The following is a 24,971-nucleotide window of genomic DNA, read 5'->3' as shown; positions in this document are numbered from 1 at the left end:
GTATGGGTCTCTCTCAATTTTACCCACCCCTTGCCCCACTAGCGAGCAGGCTGGGTTTCTTCTGGGACACTGCCACCATGCTGCAAGGGCCCAGACCCATGAGGTGAGACCACCACTCCTCACAGAATGGTGCTACCACCCTCACTGCAAAGAATTACTTCTCAATCTCCCCTCTTCCAGATCAAAGCCACTGTCACTCAAACTGTCACTTCAAGTCCTTGTCAAAAGTCCCTCCCCAGCTCTCTTGCAGCCCCTTCATGTACTGAAAGGCTGCTCTAAGGTCACCCTTGGAATCTTTTCTTCTCCAGGCTGAACAGCCCCAACTCTTCCAGCCTGTCCCCATAGGGGCGGTTCTGGTTCTCCAACCCTCTGATCATCTTCATGGCCCCGCTCTGGTAGCTGACTAGGGTTACATTAAAGTGTGCAAACACAGTGACCACACAACTTCTGCTCTCCAGTTTGTGCTCTGCAGCTATCTTTAGCCAGAGTAGAAAAATCAGCTGTCATTCACTGTGCAAGATAATCCATTTCCCTAACAAACCATCACTGCTCCTTTTTGATCTGCAGTAGGTGACATAAACCAGCACCTTCAGTAAATGGAACATGCCAGTAAGTAAATAACTCCTAGAAGGACTCTTCCTGCCCAGGTACTCTGCACAACAGCCTCACATTTTGTGTATCTTCTGCTCTGGCTTTAGAGTCACAGAATGTTAGGGGCTGGAAGGAACCTCCAGAGATAATGGAGTCCAACCCTCCTGTGAAAGTCTCCAGAGAAGGAGACTCCACAGCCTCTCTGGGCAGCCTACTCTACAACTCCAGCACCCTCACACCAAAGAATTGTCTCCTCGTGGTCAGGTGGAAGCTCCTGGGTTGCAGTTTGTATCTGTTATTCTTTGTCTTATCACTGGACACCACCTAAAAGAGTCTAGCACCATCATGCAGTCACAGGGACTGCTGGACAGTGCTGCTCAGGCTGAGTGATGCTCCAGCAGCTGCTCCATGGTGTCTCCTCACTCACAAATCCATACTGCCTCTGTGTACAGGGAGATACACCAGGAAAAACGCCTTCTAGAAGGGGTTATGGCTCTTGGGGACCTCTTTTGTTCTCAGTTGTTCTCAGTCCCAGCGTAAAAAGATTGACCTGTGCAGCTTCCACTTTAGGATCGCCCTGCAGGAGAAGACAGAGGAGATCAAAGCCAGCTACCACTGCATCTGCAAGGCTTCTCTGGAGCTGAAAAGCAGGAAGAAGCTGGCTGAGATCCTGGAGGTCAGAAGACTCCTTCCTTCTGCTAACAGCCACCGGGGGCCCCCAGTGTCCACGGGAGAACCTGCAAGGGATCAGCAGCCTGAAGGAAGCTCACAGGGAGCTGAATGGAGGTCTTTTATCCCACATGGATCACTGTGGGACTCCTGAGGGGCAACAGGTACAAACTGGAACCCATCAGGTTTTGCTTGAACTTAAGGTGATTTTTTTTTGCTTTAAGAGTGCTGGAGCCCTGAAGCAGGCTGCCCAGAGAGGTCGTGCAGTCCCTTTCTCTGAAGAGCTTCCAAACCCACCTGGGCATTGTGATTCTGGGCAAGCTGCTGTGGGTGCCCCTGAGTGAGCAGGGGGAGTTGGGCTGGATGATCTCCAGAGGTCCCTTCCAACACCAACCTTGCTGAGATTCCCAAGTTCAGAGATTTCTTGTAAGTGCCAAAGAAAGAAGTGCCAGGAGCTGGTCTGCTCCACTCAGCCTTGCCTCCTGCCATGCCTGGTGACACCAGCAGCATTGCCAGCATGGGTGTCAGCATTACTGCTGCCTGCAGTCAGGTGAGGTGCAGAGGGTGCAGTGCATCTCACCTGAGGGCTTCAAAGATAGGCTGTGCATGGCTTTGCTGCGTGCAATCGAAACCAGTGGCAGAGGAGCTGGGGTCGTTGCTCCTCCAGCAGTGCTGGCACTATCAGCTTGGCTGGCTGCCCGTGCAGCATGGGCTGCATCCTCCTTGCCTTGTTGTTTCTTTTTTTGTGGGAAGTTCCCTTGGGAATTTGTGCTGCAGTGGATAAACACAGGAGAAAGTTCAGGTCTGGAACTGTAAATTTCCACTTGAAGAAGGTCTGCATGTGCAGCTTTCCTAGCTGGACTTTGGCCTTCTGCTCCTTCTTGCCCAAACTCCTGCCACTTTACACCCAACTTCAGACCATGTGCCACCCCGGGCTGCCCAACTTTGCTCTTGTACAGAGCAGCAGAGCTGCAGCAGGTAACCCAAACTCTCCCAACATACTGCAGTTCAGCCTGGATACGACCCCTAGCCCTACCATCCTGTGCACTTCTGTTCCCCTCACAAGCCAGGTACCCGTGTATCCATCACCACCTTTGTGCTGATGAGTTCTGCATGTACTTGGTATGTTCCAGGCTTCCTTCAAGGTTCTTGGCAGCTCTTGGCCCAAGCGCCCAGCAACAGCTGCTGGCAACCTGCTGGTGGGCAGCAGGAAGGTCTGGTTGACCACCACACCTTGGACAAGATAGACAGGCTGGGCAGAGCCACGCAGACAGCCAGCCTGAACCACGCTGGCCCATGACCATGACTTGCTGCAAGAAGCAGCCAGAGCTGTCTCCTGCTCTGTCGACTCCTCTCTTCTCGAGCAGTGAACCAGAGGACACTCCCTGCTGACCCGAAGGAGCTGCACACCACTGTGGGTGACATACAGATGGCCTGCCACAGCACGCCAGCCACAGCAGGTGTTCCTGGAGGTGTCTGAGAAACACGTGGCCGTGGCACTTTGGGACACAGAGTTAGTGGCCATGGTGGTGTTGGGTTGATGGTTGGACTGGATGATCTTAGAAGTCTCTTCCCAGCTTCGCAATTCCACGTGTCTCTGCCTCGCCACGAGCGGGCTGCTGTGCGTGGCAGCCTGCAGCACATTCCTCAAATTGTGTAGATTTTTTTTCCTGCAGCCTTCAGAAGCAAACATTTGGTGAGTGTCTGAGCCAGGCAATTGTTTCCTTCTGAAAAGAAATTCTTGGCTGAGGCTGAGCTTGTGTCCCCAGAGAGATTTATCTCCCTTTACACCACCAGCAGATAGAGAGGGACCAGCTTGGTATCAGATTTCCTGGTTGTAGTTTAGCTTCTTTACAGCCTCCTGCTCAATCACCAGGTCTTCCCTGGAGGCCACAGCACCAGCAACTGGAAACCAACTTTGAGCAGAGCTCGTAAAAATGCCCTGGGTGGAAGGCCCCCGCTGGGCACGTGCAGTCAGACTGCTCCAGCCACACCTGACGTTCCTTTAGGGGTCTCAAGCTGCCCAGCATGAATGTCAGACCTTCTACCACCTGGTGGGCTGCAGACCATGAACCATGAAGGGTGGAGGTCAAGAGGATAGGGCTTGGCTCTCTTTGGTGCTTATCATCAGAGACAGGATGAGGGGCAACAGGCACCAAATGGAACCCAGAAGGTTTCTCTTGAACATGAGGAGGAAACTCTTTGGTGTGAGGGCACTGGAGCCCTGGAACAGGCTTTCCAGAGAGGTTGTGGAGTCTCCTTGTCTGGAGAGCTTCCAATCCCACCTGGCCATTGTGATCCTGGGCAAGCTGCTGTGGGTGCTCCTGTGTGAGCAGGGAAGTTGGACTGGATGATCTCCAGAGGTCCCTTCCAACCCCACCATTCTATGGTTCTATGAGAAACTTCTTCACAATGAGGGTAGTGAAATACTGGAACAGGTTGCTTAGAGAAGTGGTGGAGGCTCCATCCCTGAGGATGTTCAGAGTTGAAGGTGCCCTGAGCAACCCTGATCTAGTTGGAGGTTGTCCCTGCTGACTGCAGGGCACTTGGACAAAAGGACCTTTGAGGGTCCCTTCCAACATGATGCATTTTATAACTATGATTCCATAAACCACCACAGAAGTGATGTCCTGGAGCCTCCTTTGCAGCAGGGTGCACACAACAGTCAGCAGCATTCTACTCCCAGTGCTCTTTCTTTCTAACTCAAATATTAGGTGGGTTTTCCCTGCTGGACACTTTTAGCCTCATACAATGCCTGTGTCAGCTGGCATCATGGGATCATCTTCACAGGAAAGCTTGTCCTTGGAGCCTGGATGATGGGATCATCTTCACAGGAAAGCTTGTCCTTGGAAAGGAAATAACATCTCAGGCAGCAGCCGTGCCATGGCTCTGGCTTCATGCAGTGCCTCGTCCATCCCCTGACAGAGACAGGGAAACAGTGACCCTGAAGATCCCAGGCTACACTCCAAACTGCAGGTTATTTATGGATTTCTGCTTTTTCCTGCAAGAAATAGGTGTGGGGGGAGAGACCTGCAAAAGGAAATGAGCAGTTTTAGTAAAGTTATTATTTCATAGAATCACAGAATGGGTTGGGATGGAAAGGATCTTAAAGCTCATCTAATTCTACCCCCTGCCATGGGCAGAGACATCTCCCACTGGACCAGGTTGCTCAAGGTCTCACCCAACCTGGGCTTGAACACCTCCAGGGAGGGAGGATCCACAACTTCCCTAGGCAGCCTGTTCCAGCATCTCCCCATTCTCACTATAAAGAACTTCTTCCTAATCTCCAGCCTAAATCCCCCCTCTTCCAGCAAAAAGATCTTGTCCCTTGTCCTGTCACTGCAAGCCCTTGTAATGAAGAGCATATGATGGTAGCTCCCCATGGCTGGGGGGTAGCTGGAAGGAAATGGTTCCAGCTTGGCATCTCCAAGCCAAATTGGAACCATCTTTGAACCCTCCCTCTGAGAATATTTATAATGGTTTTAAGGGCCATGACCCTTCATTATTTTCTAAGTGCCATGAAAGATGCCAAAGAGACAAGCAGAGATGTCAGCTTCAGGCTGAAAGGGATGGAAGATGGGAAAAGACATCCTAGAATGAGAGGAAGCACAAGGCACCTGGCTACTGAATTTGAAGCCCTCAAGGATCCACCTTGTCCTAAGAGAATTTAGGAAAATCTGCAGTTTCCAGATTGTAGGAGATCAAACCAAAGCATCTCCAGGCACAAGGTTCAACGACCTTTAGTTGTGTTCAGCAGAACTGTGAGCTGAGTGTGCAACAAGGAAATAAAAGACAGGTATGAGAGGCTTCCTCTGCTTTCTGGTTTCTGGGGTGGATTGGTTTGTTTTATTGAACTATTTAACTCTCCTCCTCTGCCAGTCCAGAAAACTCCAAAGAGAAGGTCACAGCTCAGCTTCTGCTCCCAGCAGCTGAGATGGTCAGCTGAGGGATGAGTTTCCCCAAGCCTTTGGTGAGAGCAGTGCAGTTCACTGCAGCTTTAAACAACTGCTGAGCAAGAGACACCAAAGCGACACCTGAGATGCTGCTCATGCCTGGGCAGGATGTGGCACCAGCATTCCCCAGGGGCTGCCCTGCCTTGGCCAAGACTTTCACCCAAGAGCAGAGGACTCAGCAGTAAATGGTGTCCTCAGGGGATCCCAGACAGTGACACTTGTGCTGGAACTCCACTGCTGGGACATGGGTTTGGGTTATCAGAGAATCAAGGGATGCTTTAGGTGGGAAGGGACCTTTGAAGGTCACCCAGTGCAACCCTGCTGCATTCAGCAGGGACATCTGCACCTAGAGCAGGTTGCTCAGAGCCCCAGACAACTTGATCTTGAGGACAGTGCTCATGTGTGAGCACCTGCCCAGGTGTTGAGACCTGAGGCTTCTTGGTTGTTCTGCCCTGGGGCTCTGTGCATCCCAGTTTCAGAGGTGTCTGAGCAGCCTCCTGCCAATGGCCTCTTGCTGTGCTGAGCCTCCTCAGCATCACTCTGTCACTTGGCTGTAGGAGTTTGTCAGGTTTTTCAGACAAATGATGCTGAATATGATGTGATGCTCTGTGATGCCCAGAGAAGATTTGGAGCCTCCTTCTATGGAGACTTTCAAGATGTGTTTCTGTGTGACCTGTCCTAGGTGAACCTGCTTTAGCAGGGCGGTTGGGCTCAGTGATCTCTGGAGGTCCTTTCCAACCCCTACCATTCTCTGATTCCGTGATTCTTTGACTCTATGAACCTCCAGCCTGGTCCCAACAAGAGACTCAACTCCGGGCTTAACCCACAGGCTCAGCAATGAGTCCTGCCGCCCAGCCCGTGAGTTAACCCTGCTCTTTGTAAGGCTTAGGCAGAAAGGCAGAGCCAGGACTAGCTGTCAGCTCCCCCCTGCGTCACGGGCTGTCAGAGGCCATCGGCACGGATGGGTTTGATTGTTCCTTGTCCCTTCTCTAGCTGTGCAGATTGCTTAAGGGACTGGCACTCTGTGGAGTTTGACCCCTGAGCCTTGATAGTGACAATAACGCTCTTCTCACCAGAGCCACCGGAGACCCAAAGATTAACTGCGGGCAATTAGTTTAACTTTGACTATAAATATTCCTTCTCATCCCGTGTGACACCGGTAACAGCCCCGCTGGCAAAGCCCCGTTCTCTGGCAATATTTAAGCTGCCTGTCAGTTGGCAGAGGCTTGGTGGTGCCCGGCGCGGGGAGCAGAATGAGACCCAGCTGAGCGCAGTAAGTTCCCGTTCAAGCTTCTCCCTGGAGCTGGGGGGAGCTGTGGTGGGCTCGGGGCTGGGGGCTGCTGCTGGACTGTGTGGTGGCACGGCTGAGTGGAGGTGTTCGCAAGAGGGGGGTGGACCTGGGGATGCTTTCAAGCCCTCCTCCCTGCGGAGGCATTGAGAGCGGTGCGGTGCCGAGGGGTTGCTGGAGCCCCACGTGGGCTGCGTCCCTGCCGGCGCCGTTGATAAAGGGCTGGCTTCAGAGGCTGCATTTCAATGCCTCGGGTGTTCCTGCTCACAATCTCTGGCCAGGAAAGCGCTGCCACCCGTGCCAGGAGCCGGGGGGGAGCGGGATGTGAGCTGAATCCACAACGCGAGCAAAATTTCCACTGGGCAGTGGCAGGGCTGGGATCTGAAAAGGATTTTACAAGGGCTTGTTGTGATAGGATGAGAGCAATGGCTTTGAGCTGGGCTGGGGGGAGATTGAGACTGGAGATGAGGAAAAAATTCTTTGCAGAGGGGGTGGTGAGACAGTGGAACAGGTTGCCCAGGGAGGTCATGGATGACCCCTCCCTGGAGGTGTTCAAGACCAGGCTGGTCTTGATATGAGGCCTTGAACAACCTGCTCTAGTGGGAGGTGTCCCTGCTTACAGCAGGTGGTTGGAACTGGATGAGCTTTACGGTCCCTTCCAACCCAAACCATTCTCTGAGTCTATGAAATCAGAGCAGCTGTGTCTAATGCTCTCTGCTCACCTCTGGTTCCTGGAGCTGCACAAGGGGCTCTAATCAAGCACCCGTTCCCAGCTCTGGGAATTTCCCTCAGAGTCCATCCCACATTTCCTTTGTATCCTGATGGGCACCACAGATCTCTGCAGAGCTCTGCCCCAGACCTCCAGACTCAACTTTTCCTGGACCTGACGTGAGGCTGAGCCTGTGGAGCTCACAGGGCTGGTTGTGCCACTGGTGCTGAGCACCCACCATGGACGTGGAGATGGGAAATGTTTTGGGGTGACAAGAAACAGCAATGTCAGAGATGTGAAAGGGAAAGCAGGAGGTGTGAGAGCGGAATCAGCAACTTCCCAAGGCTGACGTCCCAGTCCCAATCTTTCTTCTCCTAGTTAGCATAAAAACTTAGCTACAGTGCAGACCTCTTCATGAGGGGCAAGAGCACTGACTCCATCAACAGTGGCCTGTGACCCTGCTGGGCAGAAGGTCCCGAGGAATGAGGACTTGAGGGCAATTTGGGGGCTTTATAAGGCACAAAAGGGACTCTGCCAAGGTACCAGTCCTTGCCTGGTGCTGTGACTGCTGCCATTCAGCCCAAACATGACTCTGTCCCATCTCTGGCTTTTGTGCTGGAGGTTTCTGATGTCTTGGGACGCCACCACTCCAGCTGTGGAAAGCAGGTGATGGGATGGGACCTGGCACCAGAAAACTCCTTATTTATTGGCTGATCTTTTTGTGAGACCCAGCAGTCTGTGGACTGGGTGTAGTGGGGACACAGGGAGGGCTTTTCCTCTTGAATACCACCTATCAGGAGAGATCATTGCATCTCCATCACCGTGGTGCTTGTGACTCCATCCCCTCTTGGCTTTGCCCACACACCTGGGCAGAAGGTGCCTGATGCCACCGGTGCAGAAAAGCAGCACTTTGGACAAGTCTTGAGGCCAGAGGAGAGCTATGTGCAGGTTCCAGCTGTAGCTGGACACACGGAGAAGAGGCTGAAGCTTCTGGAGGTTGTGAAACAGACAGCTGAGGGATGGGACAGCCGTTTGGGGCTGTGCTTTGCAGGCGTGCAGAGGAAGAACTTGTTCTGCAGCTAGTTGTCCAACCGCCCACGCCAGGAGCCCCGGGCTGCTGCAGGGCACCCTTCGCCCCACCTTCCTCAGCGCTTTGGCAGGGGGGAGCCTATAAGTGCTGCCTTTCAAGTCCAAGAGAGGCCAAAGGACCTGGCCAGCTGCTTAGGCAGGAGGAGGAGGAGGACAAGGACAAGCAGACATCCAGCTTGGCCGTCCCAGTGATGCCAGGGCTGGACCCAGGGCTGTGAGGTGGTGCCAAGGCTGGGCAGTGACGGCTCTGCTCCTCTTTGGAGGAACCATCTCCTTGGCTCAGCAGGGTAAGAGAAAACACCCTGAACCTTCTTTGTGGCAGTGAGGGTACAGGCCCAGAGATCCTGGTGACTGATGGCAGCCACCACCAACTCAAGGGCACCCTGAGGTGGCAGCAGGGCTGCCACTGACCTTCTGCCCCGCTCTCAATGTGGGGCTGAGCCTGGGTGAAGGAAGAAGGAAAAGAGGAGGAACTGCATTAGTTCAAACAGCCAAACAGCCTGCTCATGTGGACTTTATCCTGCTCCTTCTGCCAAAGGGCAGCAGCCTGACACCTTGGGACACCCCTCGCTTGCTGCCAGCCTCCATTTCTGATAAGGGAGTAGAGAGGGAAGTCAACCCTACTCTAAAGGAGACCCAAGATCTCTCTGCACTCAGGTCTGAGCTCTCGCTGTGGCAAAGGAAGAAAATGGCACCATCACTGGAGCAGTGTCTTCACATCCTGATGGTCATCACAGCCATGGTTCTTGGCAGCAGCTTTCACTAAGGCCAGTCCCACAGTGCTGCTGTCTTGGCATCCACAGGCTCTCATCCCTGGCTGTGCCATGTCCTGGTCCTTCCCTCTAGCTACTTCAGCTATTCACATCTCCTCTGTAAAGTGCCTATTCCTCTGCCAGTTAGAAAATGCCCACTGACAGCATCTTCACATCTCAGCAGGAGGGACATGGATGAAGGCAAACACCAAGAGCCTTCTCCAGAACTCCAGCATGAGTGGCACCATGAGCAGAGCCATTGAGCTGACAAACTCTGAGTTACTCAAGAAGCAGCCAACATCATGATGGTGCTGCCACCTCCTCTACTAACCATGCACCCCGTCTTTTGACAGATATATTCAACAAGACAGGGAAGCAGTCAGCCTGCAGAAGAAACCATGGAGAGCACCAGCAGCACGCCCTCCTCCGAGCCCCCGCCGTCGTGGGATGTGTTTCCCCAGCAGACGCTGCAGACCATTGACATTGTGGTTCTGGTGCTCTACTTCCTCTTCGTCCTCGCTGTCGGGCTCTGGGTAAGCAGAGAATGCTCAAAGCCTTTGCGTGCAGAGCTCAAGTCTGGTGAGGAGCAGCTGAGGGACCTGGGGCTGTTCAGCCTGGAGAAAAGGAGGCTGAGGAGAAACCTCACAGCTCTCTACAACTCCCTGAAAGGAAGTCGGAGTGAGGTGGGGGTTGGTCTCTTCTCTCAAGGAATGTGTGAAAGGACAAGAGGAAATGGGCTTAAGTTGCACCAAGGGAGGTTCAGGTTGGGCATGAAAAAAAACTTCTTCACCAAAGGGCTCATCAGGTACTGTTCAGGCTGCCTAGGGCGTTAGTGCAGTTCTACCCCTGGAGGTCTTAAAGGGTCATATGGATGAGGAGCTCAGGGCCATGATCTAAGAGCTGCATACAGGGAGATGCTAGGCTCTAGTTTGCCTCGATGATCTTTTCCAAGCAGGCGATTCTACGGTGCTGGGGCTTGTTGCATTCCACAGGTTGAAGTTTTGGGGAGCACAGGCCCCTCAAGCCATGCTTTCTTCAGGTTGCACCAGGGGAGGTTTAGGAGATGAGGATTTTTTTTTTGCTGCAAGAGTGGTCAGGAACTGAAACAGGCTGCCCAGGGAGGTGGTAGAGTCACCATGCTGGAGGTGTTCAAGACACGTGTGGGCATGGCACCTGGGGACATGGTTTAGTGGGAAGGTTGTATTGGATGATCCCAGAGGGCTTTTCATGACTCTGTGGTTCTATGATTCCACGTGTCCTGCTGTACTGAAAAACATGGCTGCTTTGCCCTCCAGTTATTTCATCTTGGCTTGAATCAGGTTGCCCTTCACTGGAGTTAACTGAACAAGTGGAAAGATGGAGTTTACAGGTCCTTTTCCTCACTTCAGCCTGAGGGAAGTGTCCTCACTGCTCCAGGAGAGCTTTCAGCTCTAGCATTTGCCAAGATTTGGAGAACTCTTGTGAGGAAGAGGTTGCCTGAGAACAAAGATTGCTAATAATAATGTTTTGTTCATCCAGGAAGGAATTGCTAGGCTATAAATCACCTGTGCTTGTCTGCAGTGCTCTCGCCAGGAGGTTCCACAAATGAGCAAAGCTATTTGTGTGGCAGGAGGACATCCTTTTGGAATGGCTTTTGTGACAGCACAAACACAATCTGGCTGTCATGAGGCAGAGAGGAGTCGCTGCTCCATTCAGAGGCGGTGCACAACTCCCATGGTACCAGATGAAGCCATCTGAAACCTCCCAGGAGCAGGAGCAATGAGTGACACCCACAGTGCCCAGCCCTTCTGGCTGCACCTCATGACTAGGACTGTCCACTGTTCTTGCCCAGAATTGTTTGCTTTTCCCCTGACTCTGAAGTCATTTAGTTTGCTTCTCCCAGAAATAATTTAATGAGGATGCTGAGATGATAGAAAACTTTGTGTGTGATTCATGGCACTGGGTGGTGTTACCCTTGTCTGCTGCTCTCTCATCCCCCAAGATTTCCCAGCAGCAGCTTCAGGCCCTTCCAGAAATCATTTCTTGACAGTAGAGAGTCTTCTGCTGGGGAAACCACTTAATGATGCTCTGCACAGTCACTGCAATGCTCACTGTCTTCTGCTGTTCTGTTTCCTAGTCCATGTGGAAGACACAGCGCAGCACGGTGAAAGGCTACTTTCTAGCTGGAGGACAGATGGTTTGGTGGCCTGTAAGTATCATTATTGTGACACTGTTGGTTTGGTGGCCTGTAAGTATGATCACTGTGACACTGCTGGCTGCCCCTGCTGCCAGCAGCACTGCAATGTGCTTCTCTTCAAGCAGAACTTATTTCTCCAAATACAAAACTGAAACCAACCTCAAATCTTTCCTGGTTTGCAAAGTTCTGGTTACAACAGTTGGTTTTATTGAGACCAGGACATGGAGCAAGCTGCAAGTCACTTGCCAAAGCCCTATGCCCTACAAGACCCATCCCACCAGCGTGGTTCTGCATGCTGTGATCTGGAGATCTCTGGAACTACCTGGGTGGTGCCCAGACTGCTGGGTGGGGTGTTTCATTTGGGCTGGGCTGGTGATGCAGTAGATACTAGCAGAAGAGCCTGATGAGCTGATGTTTCTGCTTATCACTTCCACCCTCTGCTCTGCTCCTCCACAAAAATCTAGACACTGTTTTGGAAGCAGGGTAGCCCTAAATATGCCCACAAATGAGTAGTAGGCAGTGAATGATGAAAGAGGATGCCAATGAACCTGTAGGCAAAGGAAGAAGGCAGCAGAGGGTTACAAGGATTTTGTGTTCTCCATAATCATGTGCAGGGGAACAGCATCCCTGTGCTCTCACCAGCCTGAGAACAACAGCTGGTGCCTGATCCATTTCCCATCTTTCTCCAGGTGGGTGCATCCCTGTTTGCCAGCAACGTGGGAAGTGGCCACTTCATCGGCCTGGCCGGGTCAGGAGCTGCCTCGGGAATCGCTGCAACAGCCTACGAGTGGAACGTGAGTGTGGCACGGGGGCCCTGCAGCACCTCCCTGCTGGGCTGGGCAGCTCCAGCACCACCAGGGTCTGGCAGCTCCACAGGCTCCAGCTCTGAGGCATGAGATAGCAGCTGATGGGGTTTTGAGGTCTCTGAGAGACAGCTCAGTATCTGTGTCCCTATTCATCCACTTGATGCCATCCTTGACCAACATCTCTGACCCTCCTTTCCATTTGCTTTGCAGGGGATGTTTTCTGTTTTGGTGCTGGCCTGGCTGTTCCTTCCCATTTACATAGCAGCAGGAGTAAGTGGATGGCACCTTGTGCTCGTTGATGATCTGCTGGTATTTAAACCACCTGTTTGGCTTCTGGGCTTCACCAGCTCCTGATGCACCTGGTCTGCTTCTGGAGGAGCCAGGGTGCACCCAGCTGCTCTGGTGGCCTAGGTGAAAGAGGAGGAGAGCTGCTGCCTGGGGACTGCATTGAGGGGTGGGGGGGTTCAGAGTGGTCTTCTCCCCCTGGCAATGGAGTAAAGTTGCTCCACCTTCTGAGGAGATGGATGGAGGCTCTCATATCACAATTTACAGTGAGCTTTGTGCCAGACACTGCAGCAAAGTCAGCGCTTGCCAAGCTGTTGTGCTGGCCCCAGGTGGGCAGGAGAGAACTAAAGACCAGCACAATGCAATTAGCAGAGACCTTCTGGCCTCCTAACAGTGCAAACCACCCACACCAACTCGATGGGAAAGTCTTCTGTGATTCAAGGGAGAAACTGTGTACCACCTTCTCTGACTACATCTCTCATGTAGGTCACCACCATGCCAGAGTACCTGAGGAGACGTTTTGGAGGCAAAAGAATTCAGATTTTCCTGGCAATTCTCTACCTGTTCATCTACATCTTCACCAAAATATCAGTAAGTAGGAAACAAAGGGGGAAGAGGTTGAACTTGGAAACACATGAGGCTAAGAAATGCAACTGGGGTTCTTCAATCTGGAGAGGAGGAGCCTGAGAGGAGACTTCACTGCTCTCTGCAACTCTGTGAAAGGAGGTTGGTCTCTTCTCCCAAGGATCAAGTAATAGAAGGAGAGGAAATGGCCTTGAAATGGTGCCAGATGAGTTAGGTTGGAGATAAGGAAAAGATTCTTTGCTGCAAGAGCGGTCAGGGATTGGAACAGGCTGCCCAGGGAGGTGGTGAAGTCCCTGTCCCTGCAGGAGTTGAAGAAACGTGTGGCCATGGCACTGGGGGCCATGGTTTGGGGGCCATGGTGGCGTTGGGTTGGTGGTTGGACTCGATGCTCTCAGAGGGCTTTTCTAACCCAAGCCAATTCTGTGACTTCAAGTTTATTGCCTGTGCAGGCCCCAAAGGCTGTGCAGGATGGAAGGAGCAGAGGGGCTGGAATGTGGGCAGGTGAAGAGTCCAGCGGTGCCCTGCACAGCCTGACGCAGCGCTGGGAACAAACACGCGCAGCTTGCGCAAGGCCTCCGGGCTGCAGGTTAACCAGGCAGCGGAGCACGGAGCTGGCAGAGCAGCCACGGCCCTGGCTCCCATCTGCTGTCTGACACACAGCTGCCTGCCTCCCCTTGCAGGTGGATGCCAGTCACAGGGTTCAGGAGGCACCAAGGAGTGAGGCTCAGGCTGTCCTCTAGAAAAAAACAACCATTAGATGGAAATGGCTGACGGCAGAATCAAAGACTGACAGAATGCTTTGGGGTGGAAGAGGCCTCAAAGCGTGTCCGTGGGCAGGAACACTTCCCACTAGATCAGGCTGCTCAGGGCCTCATCCACCCTGCCCTTCAACACCTCCAGGGAGGGGACATCCACAGCTTCCCTCGGCAACCTGTTCCAGTGTCTCACCACTCTCACTGTAGAGAATTTCTTCCTCATCTCCAGTCTCAATCTCCCCTCTTCCAGCTCAAAGTATTGCAGAGGTTCTCCAGTCCTCTGATCATCTTTGTGGCCTCCTCTGGACTCCCTCCAACAGTTCCATGTCCTTCAGGTGCTGGGGCCACCAGAACTGGACACAATGCTCCAGGTGGGGTCTCAGCAGAGCAGGGCAGAGGGGCAGAAGAACCCTTCCCTTGTCCTGTATTCAGGATGCTTTAATAGCTGTCAGAGAACCACAGACTGGTTTGGGTAGGAAGAGACCTTTAAAAGTCATTAAGTCCAGTGAGCAGAGACATCCTCACTCATCTCTCTCAATGCAGAAAACTCCAAAGAGAAAGTCAGAGCTCAGCTTCTGCTCCCAGCAGCTGAGATGGTCAGCTGAGGGATGAGTTTCCCCAAGCCTTTGGTGAGAGCAGTGCAGTTCACTGCAGCTTTAAACAACTGCTGAGCAAGAGACACCAAAGCGGCACCTGAGATGCTGCTCATGCCTGGGCAGGATGTGGCACCAGCATTCCCCAGGGGCTGCCCTGCCTTGGCCAAGACTTTCACCCAGGAGCAGAGGACTCAGCAGTAAATGGTGTCCTCAGGGGATCCCAGACAGTGACACTTGTGCTGGAACTCCACTGCTGGGACATGGGTTTGGGTTATCAGAGAATCAGGGGATGCTTTAAGTGGGAAGGGACCTTTGAAGGTCACCCAGTGCAACCCTGCTGCATTCAGCAGGGACATCTGCACCCAGAGCAGGTTGCTCAGAGCCCCAGATGACCTGACCTGAAGTGTTCCATGGATGGGGCATCTCCCACCTCCCTGGGCAGCCTGGGCTTGCGTCTCACCACCCTTGGCACGACCAAATTCTTCCTTCTCTCTAAATTCTGTCTGCAGTTTCCCTGTCCTAATGCTCCACTAAACCATTGCAGGTGGCTGCAGAACAGGTTGCTCAGGGCTGGGTCCCAGGACTCAGGACGCTCTTCTTATCTGGTGTCAGCAGGAGGAATTCACAGTACAGCTGGCTGAGGCACCTGGGGAGGTTTGCACTTCAGGTGGTCAGGTCCAGGGGTTAGCACAGCTTTCCCCACCCAGCTCCTGGAGATAAGCTCCCATCAGATGGCATCTTCGGAGGGTTGTGTGTGCTTCCCAATCGATGGGACAGCTCCTTCAATGCCCCCCAGCATCAGCAAACTGCCTAACTAGTGAACTGAGGCTGGTCCTAACGCAGGGCAGAGCAAGCTGGGCTTCAGAGGGATCTGCATCCGAAGAAGATGCTCTCAGGAGCTAGGCAGTCACAAGCAGTTGCAAACCATCTGGTCCCACTGAAGAAGGCAGCTTGATCAGCTCAGTGTTTGTGCTGCCAGCTTTGAGAGGTTCAGGAGCCTTACCCCTGGGCTAAGTGTCCCTCTCCTCTAGGTGGACATGTACGCTGGGGCCCTCTTCATTCAGCAGGCCTTACACTGGGACCTCTACATCGCGGTGGCTGGGCTGCTGGCCATCACAGCTGTCTACACTGTGTCAGGTATGTGGCTGAGCTTCAGAGCACAGAATCCTAGGTTCCCAGCATGCTGGAGGGTGGAAGTCACCTCTGAGCATCATCCAGTCCAAAACACCTGCTCAAGCAGGGGTACTCACAGCAGCTTGCCCAGCATCATGATGGCCAGCTGGGTTTGGAAGCTCTCCAGAGGAGACTCCACAACTTCTCTGGGCAGCCTGTTCCAGGCCTCCAGCACCCTCATACCAAAGAATTTCCTCCTCATGATCAGGTGGAACCTTCTCGATTCCAGTTTGTGGCCACTGCCCTTTGGTTGCTGGGCACCACTGACAAGAGTCTGGGCCCATCCTCCTGCCCTTACCCTTCAGCTCTTGCTGAGCATGGATCAGTTCCCCTCTGGGGCTGCTCTTCTCCAGGCTCAACCGCCCCAGGGCTCTCAGCCTTTCCTCCTTACAGAGATGCTTCAGGCCTCTCAGCAGCTCTGTAGCCTCCACTGGACTCTCTCCAGTAGTTCCCCGTTCCTCTTGAACTGTGGATCCCAGGACTGGACCCACTCCTCCAGCTGTGGCCTCACCAGGGCAGAGTAGAGGGTGAGGAGAACCTCCTTGGACCTGCTGGCCACACTCTTCTGTATGCACCCCAAGAGATCAGTGGCCTTCTTGGCCCTGAGGGCACACTGCAGGTTGGTTCTGCTTTAAGGAGAAGCTATGCTTGGGGCATTTGCCCAATCCATTTTCCCCCTGGGCTTTGTGGAGCTGTGAGGGATTTACATCACAATGAGGTGTGTAATGCGGAAAGCAGCCTCAGCCTTGGATGCCCTTTCAGGGCTCCTGAGTGGCCAAGTGGAAAAAAGCAGCAAATCCCAAATCCATAAAGGTTGCTCCTTTCCCAGTGCTTACCTCGACTCATGTTGCATCCCCCCCTCTCTTTTCCTTCTCCTCTTTATTCAGTTTGGGATTTGTTTTGGAGCTTTTCCATCTCTTTCCCATAGAAGTAACTCTGCTGGACTTTGGCATCTGAGGGACAAAAATGGTGACTCACTAGGGTGAGACATTTCAGCCAAAGTGTCATGCACAGAATTGGCTGAACTGCCCCCAACACGGTCAGAGCACAGCAGCCTGCTGGCCGTGGGGGTCTGCTGCTGCCTAGGAACTGCTGCAAAGTGGGAGATGCAACAACAAGACCTATCCAGTTTCCCACCATTTGCTGCTTCTCTGCTCCCTCAGGTGGCCTGGCAGCTGTGATCTACACGGATGCTCTGCAGACTCTCATCATGCTAGTTGGGGCTCTGACTCTCATGGTCTTCAGTAAGTGTTTCCCTGGGGGTTTCTACAAGGAACTTGAGAGAAATTTTCATTGAATCCCAGCATGATGTGGTTGGAAGTGACCTCTGGAGATCACCCAGTCCAAGCCCCTGCTCAAGCATTCTCACACCAAAGTTTCTCTTCCTATTCGGATGGAACCTCCTGGGCAGACAAGAGCCTGGCCCCATCTGCTTGCCCTCCACCCTTTAGCTCTTGCTGAGCATTGAGCAGCTCCCCTCTCAGGCTGCTCTTCTCAGCCTTTTCCTCCTCACAAAGATGCTCCAGGCCCCTCAGCATCTCTGTAATTTGTGCTGGACTCTCTCCAGCAGTTCCCTGTCTCTCTGGACCATCACAGTTCTCAGAACCAGCAGTTCTGGGAACTGCTTTCAATGCTCTCCTCTTGGCATACTAGTTCAGACCTTACACTAGACCTTCACGGGGTCAAAATGCTTGAGTGCTCCCTGGGAAATCTCTAAGGGGATTCATTCTGGAGCAGTACTCCAGGGGAACAAGACCTTCTCCATCCACCAGATTTAGAGCTAAGCTGCCCCAGCCCCATGTTAGAGTTGTGATTTTTAAGGAGTGCTTGTGGAGGATCACCCACAGCAAAGCAGAGACTGCAGCTCAGAGTGTCAGCCTGGGAAGATGTGCTAACTGCTTCTCATGACCTCTTCCAGGCTTCACTGAAGTTGGTGGTCTTGAAGGTTTGCAGGCAAAGTACTTCGATGCCATTCCCAGCATCCGCAAGGAGAACAGCAGCTGTGGCTTGCCAAGAGAAGATGCTTTCCACATCTTCCGAGACCCTGTCCACTCTGACCTTCCCTGGCCAGGAGTCCTGGTGGGAATGACCATCCCATCCCTCTGGTACTGGTGTACGGATCAGGTGGGGCACTGCTGGTTTCTCTGTTTGGTTTCAAGAGGATGCTACTGGTTGGTCGATTCCAAACCTGGGGTTTGCAGTGCAGCCTGAACTGGTTTGCTGCTTCCAGGGGGGGTTTAGCAAAATCTCCTGGGTTTAGGGCAAATCTTGGTGAGCACAACTCAGCTTTGGGAGCCATTTCAATGTAAGAAAGGGTAAGAACATGTTCATGAATGAGTCCCAGGTGATAAAGCTGGGTTGTGTCTGGGTATTTTCTTAACTTCAGCCTTTCACTACTTGTGAACCACTCTTTGAACTTCCCAGGGTCCAACTACCCTTCCTCCCAGTAACGCTATCACATCTGAAGCCCTGTGAGTCTCCTGATGTTGCTGCAGTGCTCCTTTATTTAACTCCTTCTGCTGATTTCAATCCCTGCCCTGCTTTGTCAGGAGAGTTTCTGACCTGGCCAGGCTAAGCCATGAGCTCAGGGAAATCCCTACCATAAGCAGAAGAACAGAACATTCTAAGGCTGAGTTTGATGAGTTATGGAGGAGCTTCTGCAGTACACAGCAAAGCCCAGCTCTGGTGACCCAAGCAGTGCCTTCCATGTCTGTGTTTCTCTTCAGTTCTTTTCTTTCTTTTTGGAATTTGAAGCAAGAGTTATAAAGCCACAGCCAAGCTCTGTCTTCACCCTTCTAAGATTGCAGTAGCTGAGAGGAGGATGAAGCAATCTGCCTCACATCACCCACAGCTGGCTGCTCTCTGCTGACACGACCAAACATGTTTCTTCATTCCTAGGTCATCGTTCAGAGGTCTCTTGCTGCTAAAAACCTCTCTCATGCAAAAGGAGGCTCCTTGATGACCTCCTACTTGAAAATTTTGCCCCTTTTTATCATGGTGATGCCAGGCATGGTCAGCAGGGTTCTCTTCCCAGGTAAGTGCTGAAGGAAGGATCTGTTCCCTTCATCACTGGTTGTGCTCACTCTGTGGAGCTGGAACAGCCTTCAGTGAGGAATTTTAAAGGCTAAAACACATCAAATGTCCAACATATGAAGATATTTTCTTCCAGTTAAGCTGGAGAGCGCTGTGGGACAGCAGAGCCCAGGCAAGGACTTTCACAATGCACCACTCCATGTGCTAGAGCAGTTGGGCTCTTCTCCCAGCCATGGTGCTGATCATCCTGAGCTTGCCCTCTGCAGTTCCTAAGTGTTTTGGCCATGCATGTAGGCTCTCACCGTGGACTCATAGAATGGTTTGGGTTGGAAGAGACCTCCAAAGATGATCTAGTCCAACCTCCCTGCACTCAGCAGGGACACCCTCCACTAGATCAGGTTGCTCAAGGCCTTGTGGAGCCTGACTTTGAAGATTTCCAGGGATGGGGCTTTGACCACCTCCCTGGGCAACCTGTTGCAGTGGCCAGGTTTGAGGCACTGGGAGAAATCCTCACCTACCATTCTGAGTGTTGTAAACTGCTCCCTGGGTGAGGATGTGTGGATGTGCTTGTCCACAAGGAGCTGTGCCAGAGATGGGTGGAGAGCCTTAGTCCTCCGCTGAACAATGCTGAGAGAAGAATGTGACCTGCAAGGCAGGTCAGGACCTTATCTGATCAGATCTTGTGCATGGAGGAGAACGAGGGGAAGCAGGGAAGCCCAGTGCTGCCCTTTCTTACTGTGCTGGGACAGTCTTTGGCCATGTGCTGGGAACTTCCCAGGTCTTCACTCAGGAAGCAGTTTGTGACACTTGCTCAGACTGACTGCTTTATTGTGGCTCTGGAGTTCTGCCTCTCATTCCCCTCTTGCTTCTTCTAGATTTGGTGGCTTGTGCAGATGCAGAATCCTGCCAGAAAATCTGTGGCAACCCATCTGGCTGTTCTGATATTGCTTATCCCAAGCTGGTCCTAGAACTGCTGCCTGTAGGTAAGGAGCTCAGTCCTGGTGCTGCCACCGATGAGTATGAGACACAGAAGCCAAAAGGAGCCCAGGAGAGAGGTTCAGAGAGGAAAATCCCCTGAAACTACAAGCTCAGAGGGGTTTGTGCTGGGCTTGGTGAGGCAGCAGTAAGGGATATTATGTGATAGGAGAGATGGGTGATGATCCAGTATCCAGAGGTCTAATGTGGTCAGATTTGGGTAAGAGATAAACCACGGATGTTTAACACTGAGGATCAAGTGTTGGCACCTCCCTGTCTCTGCCAGTTTAGAAGTGGGGCTAAAGACACTTTGATAAACCTGCTCCACTTTAGAGTTTGAGGACATCCTGCAGTGGGGTCCTTGGGGGATTCCTCAGGGTGCCTGTCCTTCTACTTCTGTTCCCAGGACTCAGGGGCCTGATGATGTCAGTGATGATAGCAGCTCTCATGTCCTCCCTGACTTCCATCTTTAATAGTGCCAGCACCATCTTCACCATGGACCTCTGGAAACACTTCCGTCCTCGGTGCTCCGAGTGGGAACTGATGATCATTGGCAGGTCTGGAGAACTGGGATGTGGACATGCAGTGCTAGGGCAAGGGGCACTGGTGTGAAACTAGAGCAGGGTAGACTCAGATTGGACATTAGCATGAAGTTCTTTGCTGTGAGGGTGGTGAGACACTGGAAAGGGTTGCCCAGGGAGTTAGTAGACCCCATCCCTGGAGACATTCAAGATCAGGCTTCATGGGGCTCTGAGCAACCTGGTATAGTTGGGGATGTCCCTACTGACTGCACAGGTTTGGACAATATGACCTCCAAAAGCTCCTTCCAACCCAATGCATTCTATGATTCTACAACATCATGTCGTATTCTGAGTGCTGGAGCACACATCTGAGCACACCTCACAGCCTGCTTGCCCCTCTGCAGATGTATCTTCATACTGCACAGGTTTGGGGGCGGGGGGGCTGGAGCAGGGCCTTATGGTGAGGAAAGATCTCAGGTGGAGTCGTGCAAGCTGAGCAGCTGGGAAAGAATGGCCCAAGCTAACAGTAACAGGTGGAGTCTTGCTAGCTGAGTGGTTGGAAAGAATAATGTCCCAGCATCTTTTTCTTGCACAGGGCGTTTGTGCTGCTTCTCACTGTGATCTCCATCCTGTGGATCCCCGTGGTGCAGGCTGGCCAGGGTGGGCAGCTCTTTATCTACATGCAGTCCATCAGCTCCTACCTGCAGCCCCCTGTGGCAGTGGTGTTTATACTGGGCTGCTTCTGGAGAAGAGCAAATGAAAAGGTAAGGACTTAGCACTGTCACCTCTGTGGCCTTGCTGTCCTCACTAGAGTCCTGCAGTTCACCACCACTCCAGGTTCTGCTGCCTCTTGTGGTGCTGGGGAGAACGAACTCACCCAGGGCTCTGCCCAACTCATCACCAGATGGTTTTCAAAGGCTCCACTGGTATTTCACAGAGCCACAGACTGGTTTGGGTGGGGAGGGACCTTTCAGGGTCATCTAGTCCAGCCCCCCTGCAGTGAGCAGGGACATCTGCAACTAGAACGGGTTCAGGAATCAGAGGGATGCATCACTCCATTCCAGGGTGTCCCTGACAACTCCTGAAGCCTACTAGGTGTTCATTAGCCATCACCTTATTTACTGCTTGGAGCCAGGGGGCTGAAGAAGGCAGAGTGAGCACAGACAGTGACCAGACCAAATGGCATCAGAAGTCCTAAACTTCCAGTTCTCCACAGGGTGACAGACTTCCCAAACCAGGCATTGGTTAGGCAGAGGACAGTGGCTAGCCCCCAGGGTTAAGCCAGCTATTGGTACACAAACATCTCTCTTTATGGTGTTTTGGCAGAAGATGTTATCCCTCTCCTCCAGACTTACGGAGGAGACACCACCAAAATTAAAGACCCACTTGACTCCACAGAGGACAGAGAGGTTCCAGGCTGCTGTAAGAGTGCTGGCAGACCTAGATAGTGTGAGGAGAAAAGAGAGGAAAAGGAACCCACCAAAAAACCTAGTGAGAGCACAGCCTGGCCAGCTTGCAGCCCAGGAACACGAGCATAGCCCTGCCTTCTGGGTGGATGCTTCCTTCTTGCTCCATTTAAAAACATCCTTCCTTTCCAGGGTGCCTTCTGGGGCCTAGTAACTGGGCTGCTGCTGGGTGTCGTTCGGCTGGTGCTGGACTTCATCTACCCAGAGCCGCGGTGCGATGAGCCTGACCTGCGCCCGGGGGTGGTGAAGTACATGCACTACCTCTACTTCTCCATGGTCCTGGCCACCATCTCCACGCTCACCGTGCTGGTGGTCAGCCTGCTGACAGAGCCCCCCTCGGAAGAAATGGTGCGTCCCCACTTCAGGTTTCTTTTGGCACTGGTGCAGGCTTTCCAGGCTGCCCCCACACTGCAGCCTGCGGGAATGCCGTGGGGATACAGAAGCTGGAAGTGGAGGTTTCCATTCGTTCTTGATTTGTGGTCACCTCTAACAGCAGACCCTCCTCTGCTCCAGCATCCTGCTGCCATTTAACATTTGGGTCCCTTAAATCCAGAGTCCCCACCCGGGAAACTGATCGACAGTAGATGCTACAACAAGGTGTTCTTAAGTTCAGCCTTGTCTGTTTTAGTCCAAGGCAAATTAGCTTTCCCCCTCTGTTTTCCAAGAAATTCCAGCTTCTGAGTCATCTGTACCAACTCTCTTACTGATTTAGCGAGGAACCATTTTTCCTCGTGGAAAAGAGCAACCAAGGGCAGAGAGCACACTTCCCCTGGAACAGTTGGACTCTTTTCAGTAGATATCCTGAGGCTACAGCAAAAGGAGGGCCAGAGGGACCTCCAGGAATCAGCAGCCAACAGCCTTCTCTTCCTTCAAGACAGGACTAACCTGAGACCTTTCTGAAGGACGTGGTGAACTCATGCTTAGAAATGCCCAGAGAGGGAGGATGCCCAAGGGAGCTGTCTGTTTGCTTCCAGAGCTCCCCTGTCTTCCTGCCAGCACTTTGGCTTCATCCTCTACCTGAACTTTTCCAGCTTCATGTTGTGCTCATCCCTTTCTGTCCACCCTACTGTTGACACTGAGATCCTTCCTCTTTAATAGTGTTTTACATATTTGAAGGCCATTATCCTATCACCTGCCTGTCTCCTCTCAACAGCCTCAGGTCTTCGAATCATTCCTTCTTGGCCAGTTTCCCTTCTTTTTTCTGCCTTCACACTGACCCACTCTCAGTCAGCATCCAGGGATGGTCTCACGCAGAACCGTCTCCTCCTCAGTGACAACATGAGAAGAACCTTACAACTATAGAATCATTTGGGTTGGAAAAGACCTTTTAGAATGGCATCCTTCAGAGAGTGTGGCTGTAGCAACAGCTGTGGTGCTACAGACAAAGCTAAACCCAACACACCGATAGTAGCCACTCCTTTGGTAGCTACCAGCTGAGCCCTTGGCTGTTCACCTGCTCCAGGAGAGCAGTGGAACAGATTTTGGCCCTTCTAGCTGCTCTCTCTGCAGGCTGCTCTGCAGCTCAGACAGTCCTTTAAACCAGCATGCAAGCAGCTCTCTTTAACACCGCTCTTCATGCCGTCAGATAAGTCGCCTTACCTGGTTCACACGCGGGGATCTACCAGCCAAGAAAGACCTCGCAGTCAGCCCTTGCCCAGATGCTGCCAAAGGAGCATGTGAAGCTGAGTGCCCAGCTCTCCAGCTTGATCTAAGCCTTGCTTCTGAAAATAATTCAGAAGATAAGAAATGTAAGTGCTCCAAGTGCTCCTCAGTCCTACCCACACCTAACCACCCTAGGCACTACCCAAAGGCTTTGAAGACAAAGAATTGTTACAGCCACTTCCTCTGGATGTAACTTGAGGGCATGCTAAGAGGTGGTGACCTGGCAGTGGTACCTAAGGCAGCAGTTTAACTTCTTTTCCACCTCTTGATGGCATTTACATGTGCTTGAAATCCAGGAGGAGCTGGATGGGACACAGAGAGCCATGCCAGTCACTACTGGTGCTGCACGCACCGGCTGAGAAAGGGGAGGGTGGAGGCAAAAAACTCCCACAATTATGTTCATGAAATTCCATTTCTGTTTTTCAGTGATGGTTTCTGGTCGACTCTAGCAGCAGGGAGATCCCAGAGCCCTGGGCGGAGTTCTTGACAGATCAGTGAAGGAGGATTTACATTATTTAAAAGTTGTGCTTGTCGGTGTTTAGGTACAAACACGTAGCCACTTGTCCTGCGTTCTCCAGCCGTGATTGCCATCACTTGGTTGTGCCATCCCTTAGCTCTGCCAGGCCGGGGGCACTCTTTATGTCACTGCCTAATCCTCTGAGCTAAAAAAGCTGCTGAGAAGATCAGTGAGGTGAAGAGTTCCGGTGCAGCACTCCCAACTGCTGCAAAGTCAGTTTGAGGCTTTGAACAACCTGGTTTAGTGGGAGGTGTCCCTGCCCATGGCAGGGGGGTTGGAACTGGATGATCTTCAAGCTCCCTTCCAACCCAATCCATTCTATGGATCTATGAAGTCTCACATTTGGTGTACATGAGTGCTGCCCTCCTAACTTTCAGTTGTCTAAGCCCAGCACCACACCAGTGGTGGGAAGAGGTGGTTTCCACGTGTGTGCTGTGGAGTAGCCCTGAAGAGACCAGAGCACCCACTTGCAAGAGGCAGCTGATGGCCACCATGCAGCTACAGCTCAGCTTTTGGGCTTACTCTGCTGTTGCTGTCCCTTAAAACATTGAGAAGAGCAGAAGCTGAGTTCAGAGCTGCAGGGAAGAATGGAATTGGTGCTACAGCCCCCAGGGACACTAACTGAAGGGCTTCCTCCCCCCACGGTGTAGCTAAGTGTAGTTGTGTGAAGACCACGGGGGTGTTTTTGCATCCAAACCCTTTGAACAGGATCACACTGCCACACTCCTGGGACTGGTTTTGTTGGTGAGGTTGATCCTCATTGCAGACTTCTCTTTTCAGGTGCAGCCGACGGCAGCAAAAGGAGCTCCAAGCTGATGACAGCCCTCCTGTGGCTCTGCGGCATGGAGCGCAGAGAGGACAGCGCCGAGAGCACGGCGCCCGCTACCGCCGAGCCGCTGCCCCTGGCTTCCCTGGAGGAGAAGCCCCTGGTGAAGCACATCCTGAACGTCAACCTGGTGTTGTGTGTCTGTGCTGGGGTCTTCCTCTGGGCCTACTTTGCATAGCAGTTGGCTCTTCCATTCCACCTGACAGCAACTAATTTTAGCTGGTGTAAATAATAATAATTAGCAGAGGGTTAATGTAAATCTCAATGCTTTCTAAATTCTGTTCCTTTATTTAAGAAGACAGAGCCTCCTCCCTAATCCTTTCTTTATTTCTGATGGGGGTCTAGCATGGGAAGGTGCTGAGCGCTCATCAGCATCAGCCCCCAAATGGTGCCACCACGGTGGGTGTAAGAGCTAAGGAAGGCAGCTAGGTGGAAAGGGCTTGTCTGGTTATGAGGAATATTTCCTGATGCTCTTTGGGGCTGGAGCACTGCCTGGAGTTCAGGAAATCTGCATTCTCTTCCTTATTTATGCCTCCATAACCAC

The 24,971-nt window shown here is 52.4% G+C and overlaps 1 protein-coding gene across 6 annotated transcripts; it reads left to right on the top strand.

The window, feature by feature from the left end:
- Positions 1–6,334: 6,334 nt before the first annotated feature.
- On the top strand, positions 6,335–24,692 carry SLC5A11 (solute carrier family 5 member 11). 6 transcript variants are annotated; one of them, XM_064153347.1, is made up of 16 exons: positions 6,335–6,486; positions 9,405–9,584; positions 11,168–11,239; positions 11,917–12,021; positions 12,244–12,303; positions 12,805–12,909; positions 15,286–15,391; positions 16,591–16,671; positions 17,346–17,551; positions 18,326–18,461; positions 19,336–19,443; positions 19,842–19,992; positions 20,552–20,720; positions 21,555–21,770; positions 23,008–23,170; positions 24,382–24,692. In XM_064153347.1, exons 2-16 carry the CDS (start codon positions 9,450–9,452, stop codon positions 24,603–24,605), a joined length of 2,037 nt encoding a protein of 678 aa, XP_064009417.1. In that variant the 5' UTR covers positions 6,335–6,486; positions 9,405–9,449; the 3' UTR covers positions 24,606–24,692. The 6 variants fall into 6 exon arrangements, with proteins under 6 accessions (XP_064009417.1, XP_064009413.1, XP_064009415.1 ...); XM_064153343.1 differs by lacking the exon at positions 24,382–24,692 and adding an exon at positions 23,511–23,612 and having other exon boundaries at positions 6,437–6,486; XM_064153345.1 differs by lacking the exon at positions 23,008–23,170 and having other exon boundaries at positions 6,437–6,486; positions 24,382–24,514.
- The last annotated feature ends 279 nt before the right edge of the window (positions 24,693–24,971 follow it).

The sequence above is a fragment of the Pogoniulus pusillus genome, chromosome 13 (assembly GCF_015220805.1).
Source record: "Pogoniulus pusillus isolate bPogPus1 chromosome 13, bPogPus1.pri, whole genome shotgun sequence".
In the NCBI taxonomy this organism is placed as follows: domain Eukaryota; kingdom Metazoa; phylum Chordata; class Aves; order Piciformes; family Lybiidae; genus Pogoniulus; species Pogoniulus pusillus.
The sequence above is the reverse complement of the archived record's forward strand: the minus strand, read 5'-3'. Positions and strand labels throughout refer to the sequence as shown.

What these genes read in the sequence shown, in the direction of transcription:
- SLC5A11 (XM_064153347.1), top strand. Translation starts at nt 9,450, where the DNA reads ATGGAGAGCACCAGCAGCACGCCCTCCTCCGAGCCCCCGCCGTCGTGG. An exon ending in TCTGACTCTCATGGTCTTCA is followed by an intron (nt 16,672 to 17,345) that starts GTAAGTGTTTCC and finishes GACCTCTTCCAG; the next exon opens with GCTTCACTGAAGTTGGTGGT. An exon ending in GGAGAAGAGCAAATGAAAAG is followed by an intron (nt 20,721 to 21,554) that starts GTAAGGACTTAG and finishes CTTCCTTTCCAG; the next exon opens with GGTGCCTTCTGGGGCCTAGT.